This window comes from Helicoverpa zea, chromosome 26, assembly GCF_022581195.2.
Source record: "Helicoverpa zea isolate HzStark_Cry1AcR chromosome 26, ilHelZeax1.1, whole genome shotgun sequence".
Taxonomy (NCBI): Eukaryota; Metazoa; Arthropoda; class Insecta; order Lepidoptera; family Noctuidae; genus Helicoverpa; species Helicoverpa zea.
Window position 1 is genome coordinate 288685 of NC_061477.1, and position 22487 is coordinate 311171.

The 22487-nt window shown below is 36.1% G+C and overlaps 2 protein-coding genes across 2 annotated transcripts; both read right to left on the reverse strand.

The window, feature by feature from the left end:
• Positions 1–16655: 16655 nt before the first annotated feature.
• LOC124642985 (23 kDa integral membrane protein-like) lies at positions 16656–18848 on the reverse strand. Its single transcript, XM_047181813.1, has one exon. It carries the CDS (start codon positions 18703–18705, stop codon positions 17941–17943), a length of 765 nt encoding a protein of 254 aa, XP_047037769.1. The 5' UTR covers positions 18706–18848; the 3' UTR covers positions 16656–17940.
• A 326-nt stretch (positions 18849–19174) lies between these two features.
• LOC124642984 (23 kDa integral membrane protein-like) lies at positions 19175–21612 on the reverse strand. The gene has a single exon (XM_047181812.1). It carries the CDS (start codon positions 21536–21538, stop codon positions 20747–20749), a length of 792 nt encoding a protein of 263 aa, XP_047037768.1. The 5' UTR covers positions 21539–21612; the 3' UTR covers positions 19175–20746.
• Between the last annotated feature and the right edge of the window lie 875 nt (positions 21613–22487).

The window sequence follows — 22487 nt, forward strand, 5'->3', positions numbered from 1 at the left end:
CAGGTACCTGTGTACCTAGGTAGGTAGATTAGGTTTATTATAGTGTCCTTGTAATTATCGTTTGTTTAGTTATCCTTATAAGAAACTTGGTTGATTGTTTTGAATGATATGATGATGATGATTTTTTGTGTGATAGAAAACTTGAGAGACACTTCATCACGCTGTAAATCATTGTCTGCCTAGCATTTTTCCATCTTTTGTAAGTTGGGGTTGGCTTTCAGTCTAACCGGATGCAGCTGAGTACCAGTGTTTTACAAGGAGGGACTGCCTATCTGACCCCTCAACGCTGTTACCCGGGCGACCCAATACCGCTTGGTAAGACTAAATGTCAGACTTACTGGCTTCTGACTACCCGTAACAAATAGTGAAGATATTCAAATGACCATCGTCATACATGATCAATAAAATAATTATGATAATCTTACGATTTAGCTCATTAATAAAATACATTAAATACACGTGCTAGAGTTTAATGAGATACGTGCAGTCAATTAATATTATTACAACACATTGGCCTGCCTTTATGTGCCTTTAGGTATCTAAACTAATATTATAAGCAGGATTTTTTTATTTGTACATAGTACGGTAGTCAGAAGCCAGTAAGTCTGACAACCAGTCTTACCTAGGGGTATTGAGGTAAATAGGCAGTTGCTCCTTGTAAAACACTGGTACTCAGCTGAATCCGGTTAGACTGGAAGTCGACTCCAACATGGTTGGGTAAAAGGCTAGGCAAATGATGATGTTTATTTGTTTGTACGTTCGACAAATTCTGAAAAACATTTCTACCTACTAATGTAATGTTTAGTAAAACCTTTGTAACATATTTACATAAACTTTGTCTTCAAACGTTACATAATGACTCGCCCCCAAAAATTAGTATTCTAAACCAGACCCCTATTAACAGTGACCTTTTTGAGGTCCAAAACACCATGAGGACGATCCAGCCTTGACTGGCTAATGTCTGCAATTAGTAGAATGTTTGGTCAGTTAGCGCAGTGACCGGAGATAATAGATAATGAGAAGTAATCACTTTTTTTTTGTATTTTCACACTATTGAAATTAGACAAAAGAAGATAAAAAAGCCTGTGTTTTTGTGATAAATATGTGTTAGGCGTTTGTGCTTATTATTAAGTAATTTATGCGCAATTGTGTTTGTTTCACACGCAGTTTTTTGCTGTGTCAGTACGTATGTAAGTAGAATTTATTATCTACTTAGAAGTATGCATTTAATGTCATACATGCATGATGTTATTTTGACAAGATATGAAACAAACTTGCGGTGTTGACTTTTAGGATTTTACAGCGTGCCTGATTATTACAATTGGTTAGGTAAGGTTAGGAATACGTATATTGTTATAAATTTTTCACGTCCTTAGAAATTAAGGAGGAGACGCTTAAAAATACTTTAAGAATGTTACAAGGAGTAAATGAGCAACACTAAAACTGAAAAACTATGTTGGGGTCGGCTTCCAGTCTAACCGGGTGCAGCTGAGTACCAGCGTTTTACAAGGAGCGACTGCCTATCTGACCTCCTCCAGTTACCCGGGCAATCCAATACCCCTTGGTAAGACAGGTTGTCAGACTTACTAGTTTGTGCAATTAAGTTGATTTCCTGTAGAAATATTTAACTATTTGAATGATTGGTGCACAATTAAGATGAATCACGGTGAACTGTGTGGCGAGTATGGCGACCCTGATAAGGCTAGGTGCAGTGAGTAATACTAATATATTCACGATTGTACATGAGTTACATAACAATATGGTGTTATTCACCACTTATTTTTTAATGTTTTCTTATATTTTTTATTTGAAACTAGCTGTTGCCCGCAACTTCGTCTGCGTGGGCAATATAGAATAGTCAAAATACTACTTATCCCGTAGGTGCATTCTTTCACGTGACAGTATAATTAGGATTAGCACTTAGCAGTCGCATAGATTCATTGATCAAGGTTGTGTTGTGGATGTGACCATTTATCTAAACAAAAGAAGTAAAGTTTGTGACGTTGTGAATATCTCTGGATCTAGTCAGCCAATTTGGAAAATTATTACGTATGGTGCGTAAGTAATTTTCACAGGAAACAGCTATAATCTATGTCTATATGCTTTGAGTCTGACAAAGCTGTCATTTGTACATTTTCTGCAGCTGCTGCGACTAATCAGAAGCCAGAAAGTCTGTCAGTCTTACCATGGATATCGTCTTGTGTAGTTGACTGGATTGAAGATAGGTAGATAGGTAGTCGCTCCAAGCAAAATATTAGCACTCAAACAGATTCGGTGACTGGAAGCCAACACCAACATAGTTGGGGAATAGCTGGATGGATGATAAAATGAGTCATCATCATCAGCAGGCGCATAGGGTAGGATAGTTTCACTACTGGGGAGAAACACTTGTATGACGGGGATTTTCTGTGCACTTACTCACTATGGTAAGGCTGACCCCACTGTTTTGCTGCCCTGCGGCATATGTGAAGAGTGCAAGCGACGCGCTCGCGGCGAGCACGCGGCGCTCGAGTTGCGTTCTTACCCCTTCGCCCGCTATCCCCGCCGCCCGCTAAACGCCTTAGCAGTTAAACGTCAAGGAGAGGGGCGCGTGCACGCCGCGAGCGCGCTGCAAATGCCGCAGGGCAGCAAAACGCGACGCTCACGCAACGCGCTCGCGACGCACGCGCGGCGCCCGCGCTACTCACACGCCCGAGGATCGCGCACGCCTAATGTGGTGGCCTAAGCCGGGACTCCACCGAAATGTTTGCATTAGTTCACGAATAGGCAAAATGTACGTATCTGTGCGAGTCCACTTCATGTGTTCGTACTTGAAACCTGCAGTTTTGCCAAGATTTTCAAAATGTACGCTCGCAATTTGCCATTTCTTGGTGGAGCCAGCAAATCAAAAGAAACAAAAGTATTGTATACTGTGCGTCACTACCGCACACCGGGAAAATTTCGCTATTGCGGAGGACGTTTATATACCATATTTTGTGTCACACGTAAACAGGACGACAGTAAGTATCCACCGAAACACTTTCAAAGATCTGATGAACGAACAAATCAGACCTGACTTGGTCACCTGGGGCCAATCAGAGCTCTATGAAGCGATCATACGCTTTGGCTCCTACTGTTATTGTGGTTTCTGAAAATTTAATCACCTCATTCAACGATGAATGTAATTCTGATGGTACTATTAAGAACACTTGCTTAGCGCAGAAGCTGACGTTAGCAGGTCAAGTCTTTTGACTTCTCGAATAGGATACCATTGGTTTTTGTGCAATGCACACCTTCAATGCATTCTGGATTAGGATAGGATATAGGTGGATAGGATTTGCAACAGAGAACAATTCTGTCTTTGTGATTAATGACATCAAACGTAGTTTTATATAAAAGGTGTTTCTTTAGACTTGGCTCGGGTCTTACTGAGACTGTTCGTAATCGTGAACAGTGTATTTGCGATCAGAAGTTGAAAGTAAGCATGTCTCTGGTATGCGGCGCGTAATTTGTACGTTTTCAGATGCATAAAGCATTTTACGTGTGTATGGTATTAAATCGAGAAAGCTCCCATTTCTTATCTGCACTTTGTATCTGGGCTTGTTTTTAAAGCTACAGAATCCTACATTACCTACCTCACGCTTAGCAGCGCTTGCGAGTTTACATATTTTGCATCAGAAAAAATAATTAAGGTCTACTTAATACTACTCACTCAAAGTAATTTGTTTTAAGGCCACCACATTAGTGGAAAATAAGCTTAACTATGTTTATGAAAAAATCCATCTGTCAGATATGAACTCCATCTGTAACTTTAAATGATAATTAATTGTTCCACTAAAGTCATCATTTTTGACATAATGTTCAAAAAATAATTTAGATGGCACCGTTTTAAATTTGGCCGAGAACTATTAATTTTCCTTTCATCAAGGTAATAATTATAGTTGGATTTTGATGTGGCACGGCAAACTGACAAACACTATTGAAATGTCTATCGAAAAATTACACTTCGTGTTAAAATATGGTGAATTACGGAAAATTCACAACTCCATCTGTTGAAATAATAATCCTCTATAAAGAATGTATGGTAATATTGTCATTTACCACCTCGCTCCTTTGACAAATTGATGATGTATTTTATTTACCACAGATGGAGCTACTTTAACCTTGGCTAAACAAAATTTTCATATTTTTTTTTTCTTCCGAAGTTACTTATAAAGGTGTGATTTTCTGTGTAAAGATTAATAATAGGCCGATCAACTAATATAAGTACAACATTCAAATGTACAGTTTTGACAAATAGATTGCGTGTCGTAATATTTTACATCTTGAATTCACGAAATTAATCATATCTTTTGATAGAGTGAATCGATTTCGATGAAACAAAAACTAAGTAATACCCCAAGTTACGTAGAGTTTTTGTATATAAGCATTGTCTGCATTTAATTCGTAGATTTTACGTGAATCGCGAACAAACAAACAGATAAACAGACAAACAGACAAAAATGACAAAAATGATGGAAATGGGTTCTGTTAGTTATCCTTTAACATGCTGGCTATTTTTTTTGTCAATTTCTTCAATGTACAAAAATTACTTTTCTACAGATTTATTATATGTATAGATGTATAGATAATATTTAAACATCTAAAAAATAAATCAGAATATACTCTGGTAGGTAACAGTTTTTCTCGACAAAGGTGAAAACATAAATTTTACCTACAGTTAGTAGATGGGTCCTAATCATAATAACGCAATTTCTATTTTCGAGAGAATTCATGAAAATATCACTAACGTTGTGCAGGCGAAAGGATTCAGATAGCTAACTTCAGAGAGGCAAAGTTATTTGGTGAAAAATCATCTGATGTCGTTGAAATTTTGCTTGTCTTTCTAGATTGATTGTGAGAAACAGATTCTTTACAAGTAAAACTATGGTAAAAGCTAGCTAGCTTATTAAATGTACGAGTATCTTAATTATAACTTCAAGGTAAACCATAACTTTACGCAACTGTCTGCAAAATGATAATAATTTAGCACTATTACACAAATACACCTTTACACTGATGTGGTTAAGCCACTTTCGCCAAGGTCGGAATTCGGATGGGTGACCCATTGAGAAACCGGTGCATTCAGGCTAGTTTACTTTTTACGATAAATTGATTTTGTAATTATTAAGCGATTGGGAATGTAAACAGATTTTGTAATGTAAATGATTTTAGGCCTCAAGTGTGTGAAGATAAGGTCTATAATCCAATGAAGAGAAGAGCAATGCATGTTGCTCTTGTCTTGTCTGTGCTATTGTTAAAATGAGCTTTATGTTTAGTGTATAAGATTTAAATTTAATTACAGTGTTTTGTATTGAAAAAGATATAAGTATTTTATATTTATGTAAGTGTTGAATATTATTTTTAACATTACATATTTCCTGACTACGTAAATCTGTTACATGTTTTAGATATACCTAAGTATTAAATACTGGATTAGCTTAAGTTTAGATGAGTTTAACATTATCTACTACTATCATATGGTTTTAATGTTGTACATTTGTAAAGCTGGGTCTACACTAGGAGAGCCGAGCACGAGCGGAGCACGAGCCGAACACAATTCGTCTATTGTGGACCAACTTACAAGCCTCTAACGAGCGCGCTGCGAGCATTTCGGTCGTGCTCGGCTACGTTCCGCCTGTTGTCGGTTTTTGACGAACACAAAGGGATTTGCTAACAGTGATCGTTGTAGGTTCGTTGTAAGTCCACACTTGACGCCGCGAACGACGAGCTGAGAACGGCTCCGCTTGTGCTCCGCTCGTGCTCGGTTCGTCTAGCGTAGACACAGCTTTATAGAATCAAGTTTTCCAAGCACTTGAGAAAACGGAGCTAACTTTTCGAGCTTTTCCAGAAAATCGAACAATTCGTCATGTTTTTAGGGCACCTAATAAATTTCCTAATCTCCAAAACTTTGTTTTTAAATTACTATCTACTTATTGCTTAACATCGATTGGCAAATGAACAAAATGCCGTGAGGATGCTAACCCAGCTGCCTCAACATTCTCTGTTTCGTAACATTTGAACAAATATTGGCATTTGTAACACTTTCTATTGCGATATGTATCTGTGGATAGATTTATTGTTATTTTATGTAATATAAGTTTAGTTTCTGATTATATCTTGATTGTAAGTTTTATATTAATTCCGTTAAGACGCGTTTCTTCATCTCAACTGTGTAAGAAGTTTTCCAAGAAGAACTTTGATACTGAAACACAAATATTATAAAGATGAGAGTTTGTATGTATGTTGTTATTTCGTCACTCGCAAACATGTGAGCGTATTTTTATGAAACTTGACAGTAATATGTATAGCTTATAGGTACCTGTCCTACTTTTTAGTACGTTTTTTACGTACGACAAGATCAAAAAGTACAAACAGAAAAAACAATTACTCTCAGGAATATATCTTCTAAATAACATGGGTAGCCTAGGCTCTTTTAAAATTACATGAAACGAACCAACCAGTCAAGTTATTTTGACCAAACCCAACGATGGTCAAGTGCACTCAATAACAAGAGTTTTCCTAGTAACCGAATGTGGGTAGATTATAAAAATAGATGGTACCAGTCGTCTCAATATTACCTTCCCACGTGAACTATAAAACAGTCTCCAACAGGAAGGATCTTACACTTGAGGCAAATTAACGGAGTCAGTATGATGTCATCAGAGTCACGGCTCCAATGTCGGGAAATACTTCCTTTTTAAAAATAGACGGGGTTTAGACTGTGGGTTTACTTACTGTTATTGTTCTACTGGCGTCCTGTATATGGTTTCTCCAGCTTCAGCTATTTCATCAGCAGGAAGCTATTTCATCTCATCATCTTCCAAGCCTTTTCCCTACTGTGTTGGGGTCGTTCACGTCTAAACGATATGCAGCGGATAACCAGTGTATACAATTAAGCGACTGCCTATCTGACTTCCTCAACCCAGTTACCCGTGCAACTCAATTCCCCATGGTAAAACTGGTAGTTAGAATTACTGGCTTTTGACTACCCGTAACGACTGCCAAAATTCTTCGATGGCAGCCTTCTTGAAGATGTTACTTCCCAAATACAAAGTAGCCAACTGTTATTCTGATGTATCTATACTAATATTATAAAGAGGAAAACTTTGTTTGTTTGTTTGGTTGTAATGAATAGGCTCAAAAACTACTGGAAAGTTTTTAAAAATTCTTTCACCATTCGAAAGCTACATTATCCACGAGTAACATATGCTATATTTTATCCCGGTACGGGCAGTAGTTACCACGGGACGCGGGTGAAACCGCGGGAAAACGGCTAGTAAGCTATATAAGTGCCAAGTTTCATCAAAATGCAATCGCTAGTTTTCGCGTAAAAGAGTTACAAATACACATGTAAATCCAACATTTAGTAATTAATCTAAAACTGTTCAATTACAATTTGACTGATTCTAAAGCACAAATAAAATAAAATTAGATTTAAGTGTTAGTAAACCTTCACTAACTTATCAAAGAGAAGTGTTAAACCCAAGACTCTTTGAGTTAAGTTCTTCAAGTTTAATTATGTAAGTAAGTAAATGAAGTTGCTCTCTATTTCTCTCACTATTTGTTCTAGTGGTAAGTTTTTCATTAATTCGTGGTGTTTCCTTCTTGCTATCTTAACTGGTTGTTATCTTTATTTTAGGAGATTGTAATCAGATAAAAATTATAATTAAAGTAGGTACCTTTCCCAGCTCTATGAAAGAAAATACTATCAGGATTTAACATAAGTAAGCATACAAAATAAGTTTTTCAGATAATGCATTGTGCAATTCGTGAAATATTATATTATCAATACATATCAATTTATTTACTTTTGGTAATATTTTCTCGATAGTAATAGGTATCTGTAAGATTTTATTCAGGTCAGTACATAATCCGATAATCGTAAGTAAAGTTAAATAAACTCTTTACGAATTGTTTAGTCAAATTATCTCAAGAATAACAGCAAAATAAATTACAATAAAATCACTTGACATAAGACAAAGAATAAAGGAACACTTCGGACAGTTACAATCATTCCATTAATAAACGTTAATTAGTAAAATCATCAAAAATACATTATTTAAGTCATCAGCATTCATTCACAAATATTAGTCATGTTTCATTCATTGTTTTAAAATACCTAACGTACATAAAATATTATGCTTAAGTACCAATAAAATATAGAGCAGAATCTGTATTTGGTTGAATGTAACACAGTATTTATTATATTCTATGAAACTAGCGTCCACCCGCGGATTCTCCCGTGTCTCATGGGAATTTACGTTACATTTATTTAATTAACAACGGCAGAAATTATTCGAAAACGAATACAATATTAACTAACTAGCCTAAACATGATTATTATATTATTTGTATCACAAAGTTAAAAAAATAAAATAAAAATAAGTTGAACTAGACCACTTTAAAAATATTGGTTTTTATCAATTCGTTTATAGCTATGTAAAGCGATCCTTTGGTACCTACTTTTAACCAAGTATTTTAGAAGGCATGGTAAAATACGTGACACAGCTAGGGCCTAACAAAACTTACTCATCGCACATTGTAGCATTATCATTGAACCGCATAGTGCAGCGTGCGCGTGCGCATACAATGCGTAATTACGCGCATTCGCGTAATGTTACAAGTTGCGCGGTTATGGTTGTGCTAACCGGGTTGCGTTGACCCTGGCATCTTCGGACCTTTTTGATTTTATTGCTCTATTCTTGAGTACCTACGTATAGTTGTTGTTTCCAGGTTAAGTATAGACTAGCAAACCCTTTGAAGAAACGGTCATTTAAGAGTCTAGTTATTAAAACTTAATTTTCTACTTAGGTGATGATGATGATGATGTCCTCCTAGCCGATTATCGGCTACGGCGGCTGTTCTCATGTAAGGAGATTAGCCAACTACGCAGGACATATTATAGTGCACGAGCATTTGCGCAGACACAGGTGCACTCACTATTCCTTAACTCTCATAGCCCGATGGGACGGTAATCCGACACGACCGGAGAGAGATCAGGCGCAGGACCGACATTTACGTGTTCTCCGATGCACGGGTGTATCAATCACCAGCTTCCAGGCTCCGGGCTGCTTTGTGAAAGTCTTCTAAAACCCACAAAGCGATTTCGGCCCGACTCGGGAATCGAACCCGAGACCTCGTGCTCAGCAGCCGCACTTGCGACAGCTAGACCAACGAGGCAGTTAAAATTTCAAAGTTCTACTTAGGTAACTAGCTTTCGACGTACTACCACCCGAAGGAACTACTTTTGTATCCAGGTTAACGGGATTTTTTTAATAACTTGCATCAATTGAAACTCATAGAAAAGCGAGTGGAAGTTTTATGCACTTACTCACATATTACCATACACAGAGAAATAGGCATTTTTTACGCTTTCATTGAACTATGTATTTTTTGTACTACATTACACTTTACACACTTCGTTAAATACGGTACAAACCACAAGAGATCCTCTAGCCATCAATAACCATAGATAACCTTACACTATTGAGGAACTAGGCCGTATCATATTCTGTCCTTTGCCGTTTTTTGTTGCCACTACAAAAAATAACAACAATACGTGACGTTTCGTTTTTTCGTTGTTTGTGGAAAAAATTACGTTCAAGAACACCATAATGAGAATATAAAAGGTATGGTAGCATTGTAAGTTATACTTTGTAAAATCTTTAAGTAGAACAACGTAGCGCTTATTTTCTTGCAAGTTGTAAGCAGAAGCGTCATACATTTGATTCACATTACAGATTCTGATTAGGCCCAAATACATCGACTTAACGTCAGTTTTTTTAATACTTATACAACTTCTATTTTCACGTTCAATTTTTAAAGTAGGAAAACAATACCATACCCGGATAACATGGGAATAGTGTAGCAACTCAACAGTGAAAGAATCTTTGGTAGTTTCGAAGCCTTGGGTAGGTACCAACAAAAAAAAACTGTTATCTCTTAAATAACATAATAGATAACAAAATTCCATAAAATGCAGTCCAGCTTATTTAAGATTTGAAAGACAAAAATTGCAATACACAGCAGACTTTTGAGAGATCAACGCAACAGACACATCCTATCTAAACAGCTCCAAGGAATTCAAGCTTCAAGCTTAACGACCATAATTATAATATTAATAAGCTTTTAGCACTGTATCAAATAAATGCACGTTAAGTGAGGTTAGCAGAGGTCAGGGCGAGAACTGTCGATAAGATTCTTCGCTCGATAGTTAACATTTTTGAGCTCTAATCTTTGAGATAAACCACTAGTGGGGACACAGATAATAAGTTTATTATGTTAAGTATTGTACGACAGATTCCTGATAAAGTTGTCATGGTAAATGATTCGCTTTCATGTACCTATTGGGTGTACTTGCAAGGATTTGTGGGAGAAAAGTCTAGCTAGTTTCTTATTAATTTTGAAACTGAGGATTTAATTGCTACAAAAAAGCAATAATTTTGTAATTTAAATCTAACTATAAACTCTGATTTTATATTTTAATATTCAAAATCAAATAAACAAAGCAAACTTAAGAGATTGAAGTTAGTAAAGTGACACATTATTTCTTAGAAATATGACTATAACACACCTGGCATAATGGCTGTGCAAACGATAAAATAACTCAAATAAACTGCGTACAACCACGGATATATTGTCATATACAAAATGTGTTAGTACATAGTAGCTAGTTTTAATGAATACGACAAAGTTAACACCTGATGAAGAAACAATCAAAGCATCCGGTTGTTTTTAATCCTAACCTGCTTATTTCTTCTGAGATAACTTTGCAAAGAGTAGATTATCCCGTGATCTAAGTAAAGGTTCATTGATATGTTATAATAAATATCAGGCAAAATAAATATACGGAGTATGTTTTTAATGCTCATGTTACGTTCCCATATATATATTATATCACCATGTCCATTCCGGTCTCTCCTATAGTCAGACATTTAATTAAGTAAACAGAAAAGCAATTAAAAACAAACCAGCATACCATGCCAATACGTTAAATCTACACTAGTGCATACGTTGCGTGCCAAACAACACGTTCCCTCATACTCACCCATAGCTGCCAAATGTCTTCCATAAGTAGGTACTCCATAGATACAAAACCAGTTTTTTTTCATTGTAAGCACAAGTATATCCCAAGGTTGAAAGAGCTTACAAGTTGTAGAACCTTTTGGGCCCTTTCACTGCTGTTACGAAACTTTACCGTACCGAGAGCCGCGTTGGACGAAAGTAAAAGTTTAAGTTGTGGTAGGTTTTAGGCAAGTGTGTTGTAATGCTTTTAAAGTTCGGAATAGAGCTTTGAAAGAAAATTTCTTTTATCACTGTTTATGTCAGTAAAGGCGTCGTTTGAATAGAAAAGGCAGTAGAATTTTAATCCTATTAATATGTATTTATCATATTTATGTCAGTAAAGAATTCTTCTAAATTAAAAGGCAGTTAAATATTAGTATAAGTTAAGCTTGAAATACAATCTACCTTTTATACCCAACTGCACCTGAAGGGAGGTTATGTTTTTCATCTACAATTATTTTCTAAATATTTTTAGTCACGTTTTTAAACGAAATTATGCACAAACATAGATCTTACAGGAGACAGAGATATTTTTATCCTGATGCGTTATATATTTCCACTTGGAACTCGACCGAAGTCGCGTGCTAAACCTAGTTTCCTAGAAAATTCGTGACAATTAACAAGCAACTGACTCAGGTGTTTCAGCCACGCGAATATCAACCTTAGCACGTGACTCTTGCGCATTCAAGTTAATTGTACGTGCAAATATGCGCAAGAGTCGATACGTCATTGTTATAGCATCGTAAACAAAGGTTTTAGTGGTTTTATAGATTTCGTTATGCGAGTTTACGTGACTTTGGTTAATATTACGAGAATTATGAGAATAATTACTTAAGCCACTTGATTTGAAGAAAAAATAATCATCTCGCCCTATTATTAGGGGCTAAGCAGAATATTAAAACTGACTGTTTTTTTTTGTATTCTTGCTACTAAAATATAGCCTATGTCACCTACTGTACCTCCTAAACAGTGAAAGCATTTTGAAACAACAGTGAGCAAAATCTGTTCAATATTTTTGGAGCCTTTACACTTTGGGCACAAACATACAAAATCAATTTTTCTCTTTTAATATTAGTTTAGACTTACATATTAAAAGTCTAACACAAGCTAGATATAACATACAAAAATAACTCATTACCCGACCCGTGAATCGAACATAGGACCTAACACAATAAACAGACTATCGTCACAATCTATGGTAAAACCACAATCAGTATCAGTAGAACAGCTAGGCAGATAATGACACAATTAGCTAACCATTAAATAATTAATGTAACTGACTATAATTACTAGTAATAGACCCAGTTTGCTGTGGCCAGACACGTCATTGTATAGTGAAAATCGTGATTGTCAGCCTTTTTACTGTCCCTCTAAATCAAATCAAATATCAAAAATTATTTATTCAAACTTGGCTGCAAAACGGCACTTCTCAAACGTCAAAAAAAAATACAAAAGACAGCCCCCAAAACGCCCACCCTTCACCACTTCCTATGTGTTTTTGCTGGGAAGAAGAAGTGGCGCAACAAACTCCCCAGCAACATATGTCTGTCTGTAGGTTAGAAGAACTTTTGTGTTCCGCATATGGATGTTATACATAACGGTACCTATTTCCTTGCTATCATGGATCATCTGTTTTACCATAAAAGCGTAAAAAAAATTAATACAAAGTCTCTTTTATTGGTTTCCTCTCTACTAAATTAACTACCAACCTAACTCAGAAATAGATATAACTAGCGACTCTTTAAATACTCTATCTATTTAAAAAACCGTATGAAAATCGGTTTAATTTAAGCGTACAAAGGGACATAGGGATATATTGACAGAAAAAGCGACTTTGTTTTATACTATATAGTGATATTGTATCTGGCTTGACCACGACCGCTCTGCCAAGAGCGAATCGACAGAGAAGAGAGATCTGGCTTGAAATCTTTATACCACTTTGGTGTTTAGATCGTACTCAACGAAATTCACAGAGCTGTGAATCATACCAATTTAGATAAAAAAGTGAATTAGACGGCTATGTAAACATGGGGATTTGTTTTATAGTGATAAGGAATACTTAAGTTTGTTAGCGGAAATCCCATCCATTCAGTTAATTTCTTAAAGAACGTTTTAAACTATCTCCACGCCAAAATAATCCGAATCCCCATAAAATTATAACAGATAGATAGACAGTCATTGTTTTATTATACAAAAATACAAACATCCAAATTGAGAAACTCCTCCTTTTTGGGAAATTGGATCAAAAGAATTTTCGTGTATTTATTACCGAAGTTACCCTATCAAAAAAACTAAGCCTAGATTAAAAATATTTACCTTTATAAACGCAGCATTTTCCTCTTGTTTTGAAAAGTGACGTAAAAGAGATATTTCCTGTATAAGTTAGAACTCAAAGCAAGCGACGCCAGGTGTCGCAACTACCACGTGGTACACTCACGTGCATCAAATAGTGCACAGTTACGTTTTATTACAAGTTTACTCGTTCACCCATGCGCGGGAAAACTTATTTAGCTGAGTCAAAGTTGGTGATTTTATTAAGAGTTTTGCTGGTGTGTTTCATGGGATTTTACGTAAAAATGTATATTATTGAAAGTTGTTACATGAGAATGACCGTCGAATTTTGTTTATTTTCTATTGGATGGATATTTATTTTAAGTGTCCACTTTTTAACCCCCGACGCAAAAACGACGGGGTGTTATAAGTTTGACGTGTCTGTGTGTGTGTGTGTGTGTGTGTGTGTGTGTGTGTGTATGTGGCATCGTAGCTCCCAAACGGATGATCCGATTGTAATGCGGTTTTTTTTGTTTGAAAGGAATGTCATTCGGGAGTGTTCTTAGCTATGTTTGGTGGAAATCGGTTCAGGTCTTCAAGGTCATCAGCTTGTTTGTTAGGTGTGATAGGAATGTTACACGCTCAGTTTACTTGCAAGCATATGTGGGATCTGAAATTTGACATACTAATGTCTTCTGGAACCACTAAGCTGGTCTGCTGTTAGGACACGAAGATAGGAGACGTAACCCTGAACTGCTTTTTAGTAAACCCATCGAGTTTGGGCTCGTTGAATTTGTCTTGACTGGTTCTCTTCATGTTTCTAATTGACGAGAACCTGATGCTGGAAATGGGATGTGGCGGATGAAACCCTGGAATGGTATATAACCCTGGATCACCAAAGGTTAATCTTTATTGTTTCTCAATCTGTGCAATTCTCCCAGAGCCAGTTTGTCATGAGGATTGTTAAACAGCTTCCTTTGGCCGAGATGACATATAGCTACCCCATCTTAAAATAAAATAAATTAAATGAAGGAAAAATTAAGTAGCTCCTTCAAAAAGCATGAAATAAAATTAAATTATAAATTTAAAAAAACCCCCGACCCAAAAAAAGTACGCAATCATTATGACAAAAGGTTAAAAACGCTAAACCCTATAAAAAGCAAAAAATAACTTTTAACACTTCGTAAGTACCAACTAAAGCATGTCAGACTAAACTAAATTTTGACGTGTCGGGGGACCGCTTTTTACCTTCAAAAATACTTACATAAATCAAATGATAGGTACCTACCTAATTACAACATTCGTATATAAAAAAACACGAATCTTAATTAAATAATTAGAGCGGTCCCCCGACACGACAAAATTTAGTTTAGTCTGACATGCTTTAGTTGGTACTTACGAAGTGTTAAAAGTTATTTTTTGCTTTTTATAGGGTTTAGCGTTTTTCTAAGGGTGAGTTGTACCATGTCACTTTTACGATGCCCAATCCATAAAATGAAAATGCCGCCCATTGGTAAAATCCGCGAAATGAAAATGATTTGGTAATATAATAGTTATTGTGTAATGGATTAATCTACTATAAGAAAATATTCTGTCAATTCTTCATGAATCGCTATTTTAAGAAACGACAAATTCATAATTAGTACCTATGATGTTTGTAGAAACGGTTTTTGGATCAGTTTGTTGAAAACATGGTGTCAATTTAAAAGTAGGCATTTTTAAAGACTAATTACAGACTGTTGGCTATAAAAATAAATGCTATCTGCTGTCAGGTAGCACTGACCTCAGATAGGCGGTCTGTTTGGTATTTTTTTAAGATAAGGCCTTTGTAAATGAACCGAAAAATGAAACTTTCCAAATGATTTGCACGCGAAAGAGATGAATGCTGATTAAATTTTGAGGAGGTCAAAGCTAAGTATAATTCCAATGTAGACTTTAAAACGTTGATTGTAAACCGATATATTCAACAAAATATTACTAACCAGCTTCCACCCGCAGTTTTCACTGCGTCTCTTGGAAACTATTTCGCGCATCCGGAATGAGGAATGTAAGTAGGTAGCTAGGTAAGGTAACTACTAGCTAGCTAGCTAAGGTATATACCTATAGTATTTCCCAATTCTGGCTTATCTGTCACTGAAAAAATATTTCAAATCGGACCAGTTATACGTCCTAATATTAATGTGTTTGAAAAAAAATTGTTTTTATAATACTTTTTAGTATAGATTTAACAAAATACGCATTTCTGACCATACCCAACTGTGGAAAAAAGCTTCAACCAATGACGCAAAAGATACTTCATTACGCAACATATGGAATGTTTTTTCTAAAACTCGTTTGGCCATAGAAAAAGGGCTGACAGCCTATGATATAACTCTATGGTCAACATACGGGTTTTCACATCACTACGCCATGAGGTTTGAAAATAGAAATCTGTTTGTTTGTGGTTATGTATATTTAGGGACTATGACTTCTGAGTATGTTTTTATTACCTATTTCTGCAAATGTAAAGATGGTTAAATAAAGTTTTTTTTATGTGAAAGAAAATAACTAGCAGTAAGAGAAAATTATTGAGAAACTGCTATCGTTTAATTTTTTTTTTATAGATTTAAATAAAACTCGCACATGTATGTTATGTTTTAAGTTTAATAGAATAAGAATATCGTGAGTTTATTGCAAAAAAAAAATAGTGATATGATCTCTGATTTTGATCTCGGAAGTCCATGATAAACAAAAGCTTTTATATTTTTATAAACAGAACTTTTTTTAAATTCAGATTCTAACTTGGATATTGACATGACCTATAAATGCAAAATTTTACAGTTTATAATGCCTATTACCTATTTGTTATCATGACTAAGGATTTTCATTGTTATTCATATACCCATAGGATTGCTTAATACGCCATAACTATACTCTACTTCTCATACTTTCATGGTGACTAATATAATAAAACGTGTCTATGTGTGCGTGTCTCGCATGAATGTGTGCATCAATAACTTTCTAAATTATGTAATGAGAATAGGAAACTCTAATTATGTAATAATCTGCGGAAGTTACTTATTTAAGTTAAAGTATAAGATATGTTCTTTGTTTTGGTTTTATAAGCAGTTTTGAGATAAATTAAGGTCACTTTAATAATAAATTATTTTAACTTGTTTAATAGTTTTATTATGTCATTTTCAATAATTATGCAATTTTTGCAAAATGTCAATTATATGCAATGTCGCAGAAAAATGTTTCGCTAAGCAATATTTTATGATATAATTACGACAAGAATGAGGAACCAAATTAAAAATACATTACTGAAATATTTTAACATTTAATTTCTATTACAAACGAAACGACTTAAGACTAGTTTCGACTTAAATGACATAATTTTTAGATATTGTATAAAAATAACTTACAATAATTAGCTAATAATAATTATTACAGTGATAATGGTAGTGGTTATTCACTTATACTAATTACATGATATAAATGTTTTTTTCTTTTGCATGCAAAAAATATATTCTCTTTTTTTTCTCGAAAGTTTGTACCTATACTTTCTTTGGCAATTGGACACACACTATTACAAACACACATTATTTATAATATATTAAATATGGCTCTTTATATAAAGGACGGAAATTCGCTCCAAAAACTTATAAAAACTATAAAAAATAAAATTACAAAAACTTCAATACAATAAAATCTCTACTGTGATACAAAAGTTCTGAACACCAATACTTGGCACAATATTTAAACTACTTGACAAACATACTTTATAGAAATTGTGAAATCCAAATACGTCGTTATATTAGCATAAGTTCCGCTGAGCATACTTTATCCACTCACAATAGTATTGCGTAAAGATTTGCATATTTCGATGGTCCGTGAATAAAGTTTACTAGTGGAGCGACATCGAGGCACGCCTCGCAGGTAACATCTATTACACAATGGCCGACCTCAATACGGAATCTGGCACAAACAGCTCGTCAGCTGCCCAACCTGAGGTCACATTTTTCTCATAGACGACCTTCTATCGCCTCACAATCTCCACTCGTCCATGGACGCTTATTAACGCAAATATAACTTACGAAACTTACAAACCGATCTATGTATACCTAAACTATTAATCGTATGTCTCGAAGAGACTTGGTGGGGCGAGGCCGACGGATTCACCATGTCTTAGGCACAATGAGGTCTATGAGTCAGTGCAGGTACTCATGCATCATTGAGTTAAGAAGGAAGCCACTGATTAGGCCCACTCACTCGAATAATATCATCTTAATATACACTTTGACCTAAGGCGTGGCGAGATTCTACACGAATTACACTATGAGATTGCTTCATTAAAGCGAATTAACACTAATCGAATAACAGATGGAATGTAACATTATATCAGAGCAACAGAACAAAGGTTTCGGGCTTTCCTTCAACAAGGAAACGAACTTCATTCAGAAGTAAACAGACACCGTGAAAGAAAGAAAACTTAGAAAGGGAAAGTTACTTCAGGGACGAGAATCGGTATCGATTAGAGTCTCATACCGTAGCGGCATCGATCGGCGGTATCGATATATCGAGAATAATACTGGCACTTAGCACCTAGCACTCGGTTTCACCTTCTTTTCTCTCCGTAATGTAGTGTTCGACCTCCCGCAAGGAGTGGAAGAGCTTCCAAGCTAGCACAATACCACAGATCTCCAAAAGAGATATAAGTAGCGAGGCACCCGCGACGGACGAACTGATGATCTTGGTATACACTGACGCCACTTTAGCACATCCGAGACGTTCGTTCGCCTCCTTGTCGGTGAACTCGCAGGTAGCACGGTAGTAGCTGTCCAGGCAGCAGGTTAGCGGCAGATCGTTTCTCCAGCTTCTGTAGTCACGAGCATCGTTGGCACCACAGCACCGCAGCTTCCTCTCAATCCTTCCAAAGGATTTGAAGACATCAGGGTTGGACTGAGAGTTGTAGTATCCGTCATACACTGTATCCTTGATGAATCTGTCTGTGTCTTCACCGTCGACGTAAACAAAGATGAGAGTTGCGGCGATCAGCTGACCCACCACGATAAGAATCAGGAAGAGGCCGTAGATGCCGAGCATGCCTCGACTCTCCCTGTTGGCGCCGCACCACCCACAAAACGCCACCATGATGATAAACAATCCCAGTAGAATAAACAGCCATGGTGCGACTTGAGGCCAGTAGATTCTATAGTCCAATAGATAATGGTTGCTATTCCTTAAGGCTACGAACTCGGTTAGTTGCACAAAGAACCAGATTCCAGTGGCTGCCGTCACCAGGCCGAAGACGGCGTATATAATGTTCATTACGTAGAGAACATTTTTGATAAGTTCGTCTTTCCCCATGGCTGGTCCGTGCGCGCGCGACGTTTTCAACGAAATGAGAGGCGTGTGAGTGACGCAAGTACTTTTATAAACTTGGGCCGCGCCTTGAGGTGCGCGCGCGCAGCTTACAAACGATCGATCCCACCTGCGACTGAACTGATACTAGTTGATACTCGAGTAATATTTGACCCATTTCGTGTGTTCTGCATTATAATGAATGACTAATTATCTACATTGCTGTATTGTTCCTGTGATTTTGTTCGTAATGTGTCATTTGTTTAATTAGGGTTGTAATTAAGAATTTCTTTAATTAGGTCACGTATTTTGGTGTGGTAGAGATTACTTGTTCATTCATTTATGATTCTATGTAGGAGGTTAATAAAAACTTTGTCTATTTTAGTTCTCATAATTATTATTATTCTGTTCTTATCATTTCCTTCGGAAAAAGATAGGTAATAGTTGCAAAAAAAGGGTAAAAAAAAACGATAAGTTATATAAAACATCCAGTCTATTTCAATCCAAATGCAAATACACAAAGCTTCTTATTCTTATAACATTTTATAATAATCTTATATCAAAACTTAAATCTATCAGGGTTTCAAGCCGGCTCGAAGGTTTGCAGCCAGCCTTATCTTTGGACCTTTACTCTCAACAGGTACACACACACACACATACACATAGACACACATACATACAAACTTTATATAAAGTTTCTATAATTCACGATGATGTGATAAACGGACAGAAAAATAAATATTACGTAAGAGGATTTTGCTAAACGATTTTGTGACTTATGTTCTTGGAATTGAGGTTGAAAATTGTCTGTTTACAAATGTTGTTATTGCCATTTTTGTTGCTATAACGCAACTGAGGTACTGTGGTTTCGAACAGACATTAACATCATTTGAAAACAGCTTTTTTTCTTCTTAAATATTATATTTACAGGAATTTGTCTGTTTTTCTGAATTAAGCTGAAAAAACTTCACTTAGAACTTTATCATTCATTCATTCATCGTTCAATCACTCTCTTTACATTCTATTAATCTATATCTAATATCATTTTACTTTACTCTTGTATACAATAAAAACAATGACCTATAAAATATATAGTCCAAAACATCGAGAAGCTATTTAGAATTTTTCCTCAAGAAAAAAACATCAAGACAAATCTCGACCCGGGATTTGAACCCGGGACCTCACGATCCGTAGCTGCACTTGTAACCACTAGACCACTGAGGCAGGAAAGCTACAAAATCTTACAGTCATATATTAATCTTTGTGTTAAAATACCTAGCTAACATACACATTGGAATTTGATACTTATTTTTAAGAATATAAAGTCTAAAGTTAAGTAGACGGATTCACAAACATTATTTGCCATTATTCCTTCTAACTACTTAACAACTATTGTCAGGAAAAACATGAGAAAAATACAAAACAGGTTGTACAAACTAGTTTCATACACAATTAATATACAATTTGTAGACACTACAATACGTTATTGTACGAGATTCGATATCAGATCGTAAAGTCAATTAACATTCATTAATTTCTGTTATCAAGTGTTATCACTAATTAACATCCTTAGTGTACGCTTCCGAAATATTTTAACACACATTTGTGCAAAAACACGTGAAAAATATCCCAGTTATCTACTTGTATCTTAATATCTTAAGAAATACAAAGGTCAGTCGTTATTAAAGTTCATACAGACAGTATCATGACTAACATCCAATTCAATTAAGGGTACTTAAATTGACTCATTGAAGTTCTTTGTTCGTGCAACTGGAAGATTCAATTAAACGCATTAAATGCATTAGTCGGCTCTTAGACTAGAAGCCGTAAGCTCGACTCGGTGGAGTTCAATCATACAGTTAAAGCTAAAACCGCTGATGTGAAACAGTCCTTATATCTAGCGAAAATAAATATTTTAACTAAGCACCGAGTGTTGCGTTATCACACACGTAACGTTCGACTGGTTACTCAACGATTTCTCTTCGACACGAAAGATAAACTAGTCGAATCTGCTAACACATTTGCAAACACAGTATTTGTCAATAACTTACAGTAAAACTTTTTTGCTTTCAGATTCTAGTTGTACGGGCATCGGTCTTGGTCGTCTCTTCATACTCTTCGACAGCGTGACAGCAACGATGACATTCATTAAGCCAATGAAAGCGGTGAACACGCATGCGCCAGACAGGACCCTGATGATAATTCTGGTGTAGTTGGTAGCTACTTCAGTGCAGCCGTGTCTTTCATTAGCCAGCTTGTTAGTGAAGTCACAGTCGATGTTGTAAGATCCGATCCAACCATGGTAGTAAGTGTCACAGCAGGAAACAGGGAAGGAATCGCGCCAGTTCTTGTAATCCCTCGGTCCTGAAGCTCCACAGCACTGCAGACGCTTCTCCATGTTACCGAAAGAAGTCTCCAAGTTTCTGTCATTTTTCATCGTAGTATAAACATCCCAGATCGCGTCTTCAATGAATTTGTCGGTCGACTTCGTGTCGGCGAACGTGAGAGCGACAACGGCCGCCGCAACCAAAGCCACAATAGCGGTGACCTCGAAAGCAATGTACATTACTACTAAACCATTGCTCCTCTTCTTAGCACCAACGAAACCACAGCACGACACACAGATCACGAAGACACCGACGAGGATGAACACCCAGGGGATAGCCTGAGGCCAGTACACGTTGTAATCCAGCAAGTAATGGTTGGTGTTCCTCAAGCTGGTCACGCTGTGGACTTCTACGAAAAACCAGATGGATGCACAGGCGATGGCGAGGCCGAACACCACGTGGAGGATGTTCAGGATGAACAGGAGCACGGAGGAGGCACCGGTAGTACTCATTTTGTTTGTTTTATTTAGTATTCGTAGTTACACGTGCGGCGCGAGCGAGCGTTCAGAATTAAATGGCGGGGTACAGTCGGTCGCGGCTATATAACGTCGCTTCGGATCAAGGCGACTTCGTACTAAAGTGATTCATACCTCATACTGATCATAACATGGGTAACTTGGACTCCACATAAACATATTTTTTTAACAATTTGTGTACGTCATTTGAGCTTAATTGTTTCACGGGATAATGTTACAGAGACATATTAATTAATTAGTGAGAGCAATTAGTGCATGCGTGATTGCGTTACAGGAATATAACAATTACTTAACTGATGCTAATTTTGGAATGTTGTCAAAGGACTTATTAATTAATTGGACTTAATTAACCCAGCTCTAAGAAGCATTTCTTTGGAATTTACCGGGAAATTCTATCTTTCCAGGTGACATAATATAATTACCTTTTCTTTGAAGTCGGTTGAGGTAAATCGGAAGGAAATCAATCAGATATATTATAATTAGTATCGTCATTTCCTGAAGTAATTAAATGAATATGAGTCAAAGATATAAATGCTTGCAAGACTGGTTGTAATACCGATGTGGGGCGGATATATTTAGTTTTTCTATTCTAATTTCATTTTAGTTGGATAAACACAGTTTTAAATATTATGAAGCTTTTTGTAATATGTATTTGTGTATGAGATAAGGATTATGGGCGCAGAAATATTTTTTGTGATATTTAATTTTTTTTTTTCATTTCTACGGTTTGCTGTGTAGATAGGAAGCATTACTTTAGCAGCTATATTTTAACATTTTTTTTTCTGTACACAGAAGGATCAAATACCATATAACCATGAAACTAGATTGAATAAAAACTTCCTAGCTGTTACAGTTACTTGCCGACAATAGGAGCAACCTTGGAAAATTTACAGCATACCACAGATTAGTACACAGTTCATGTACT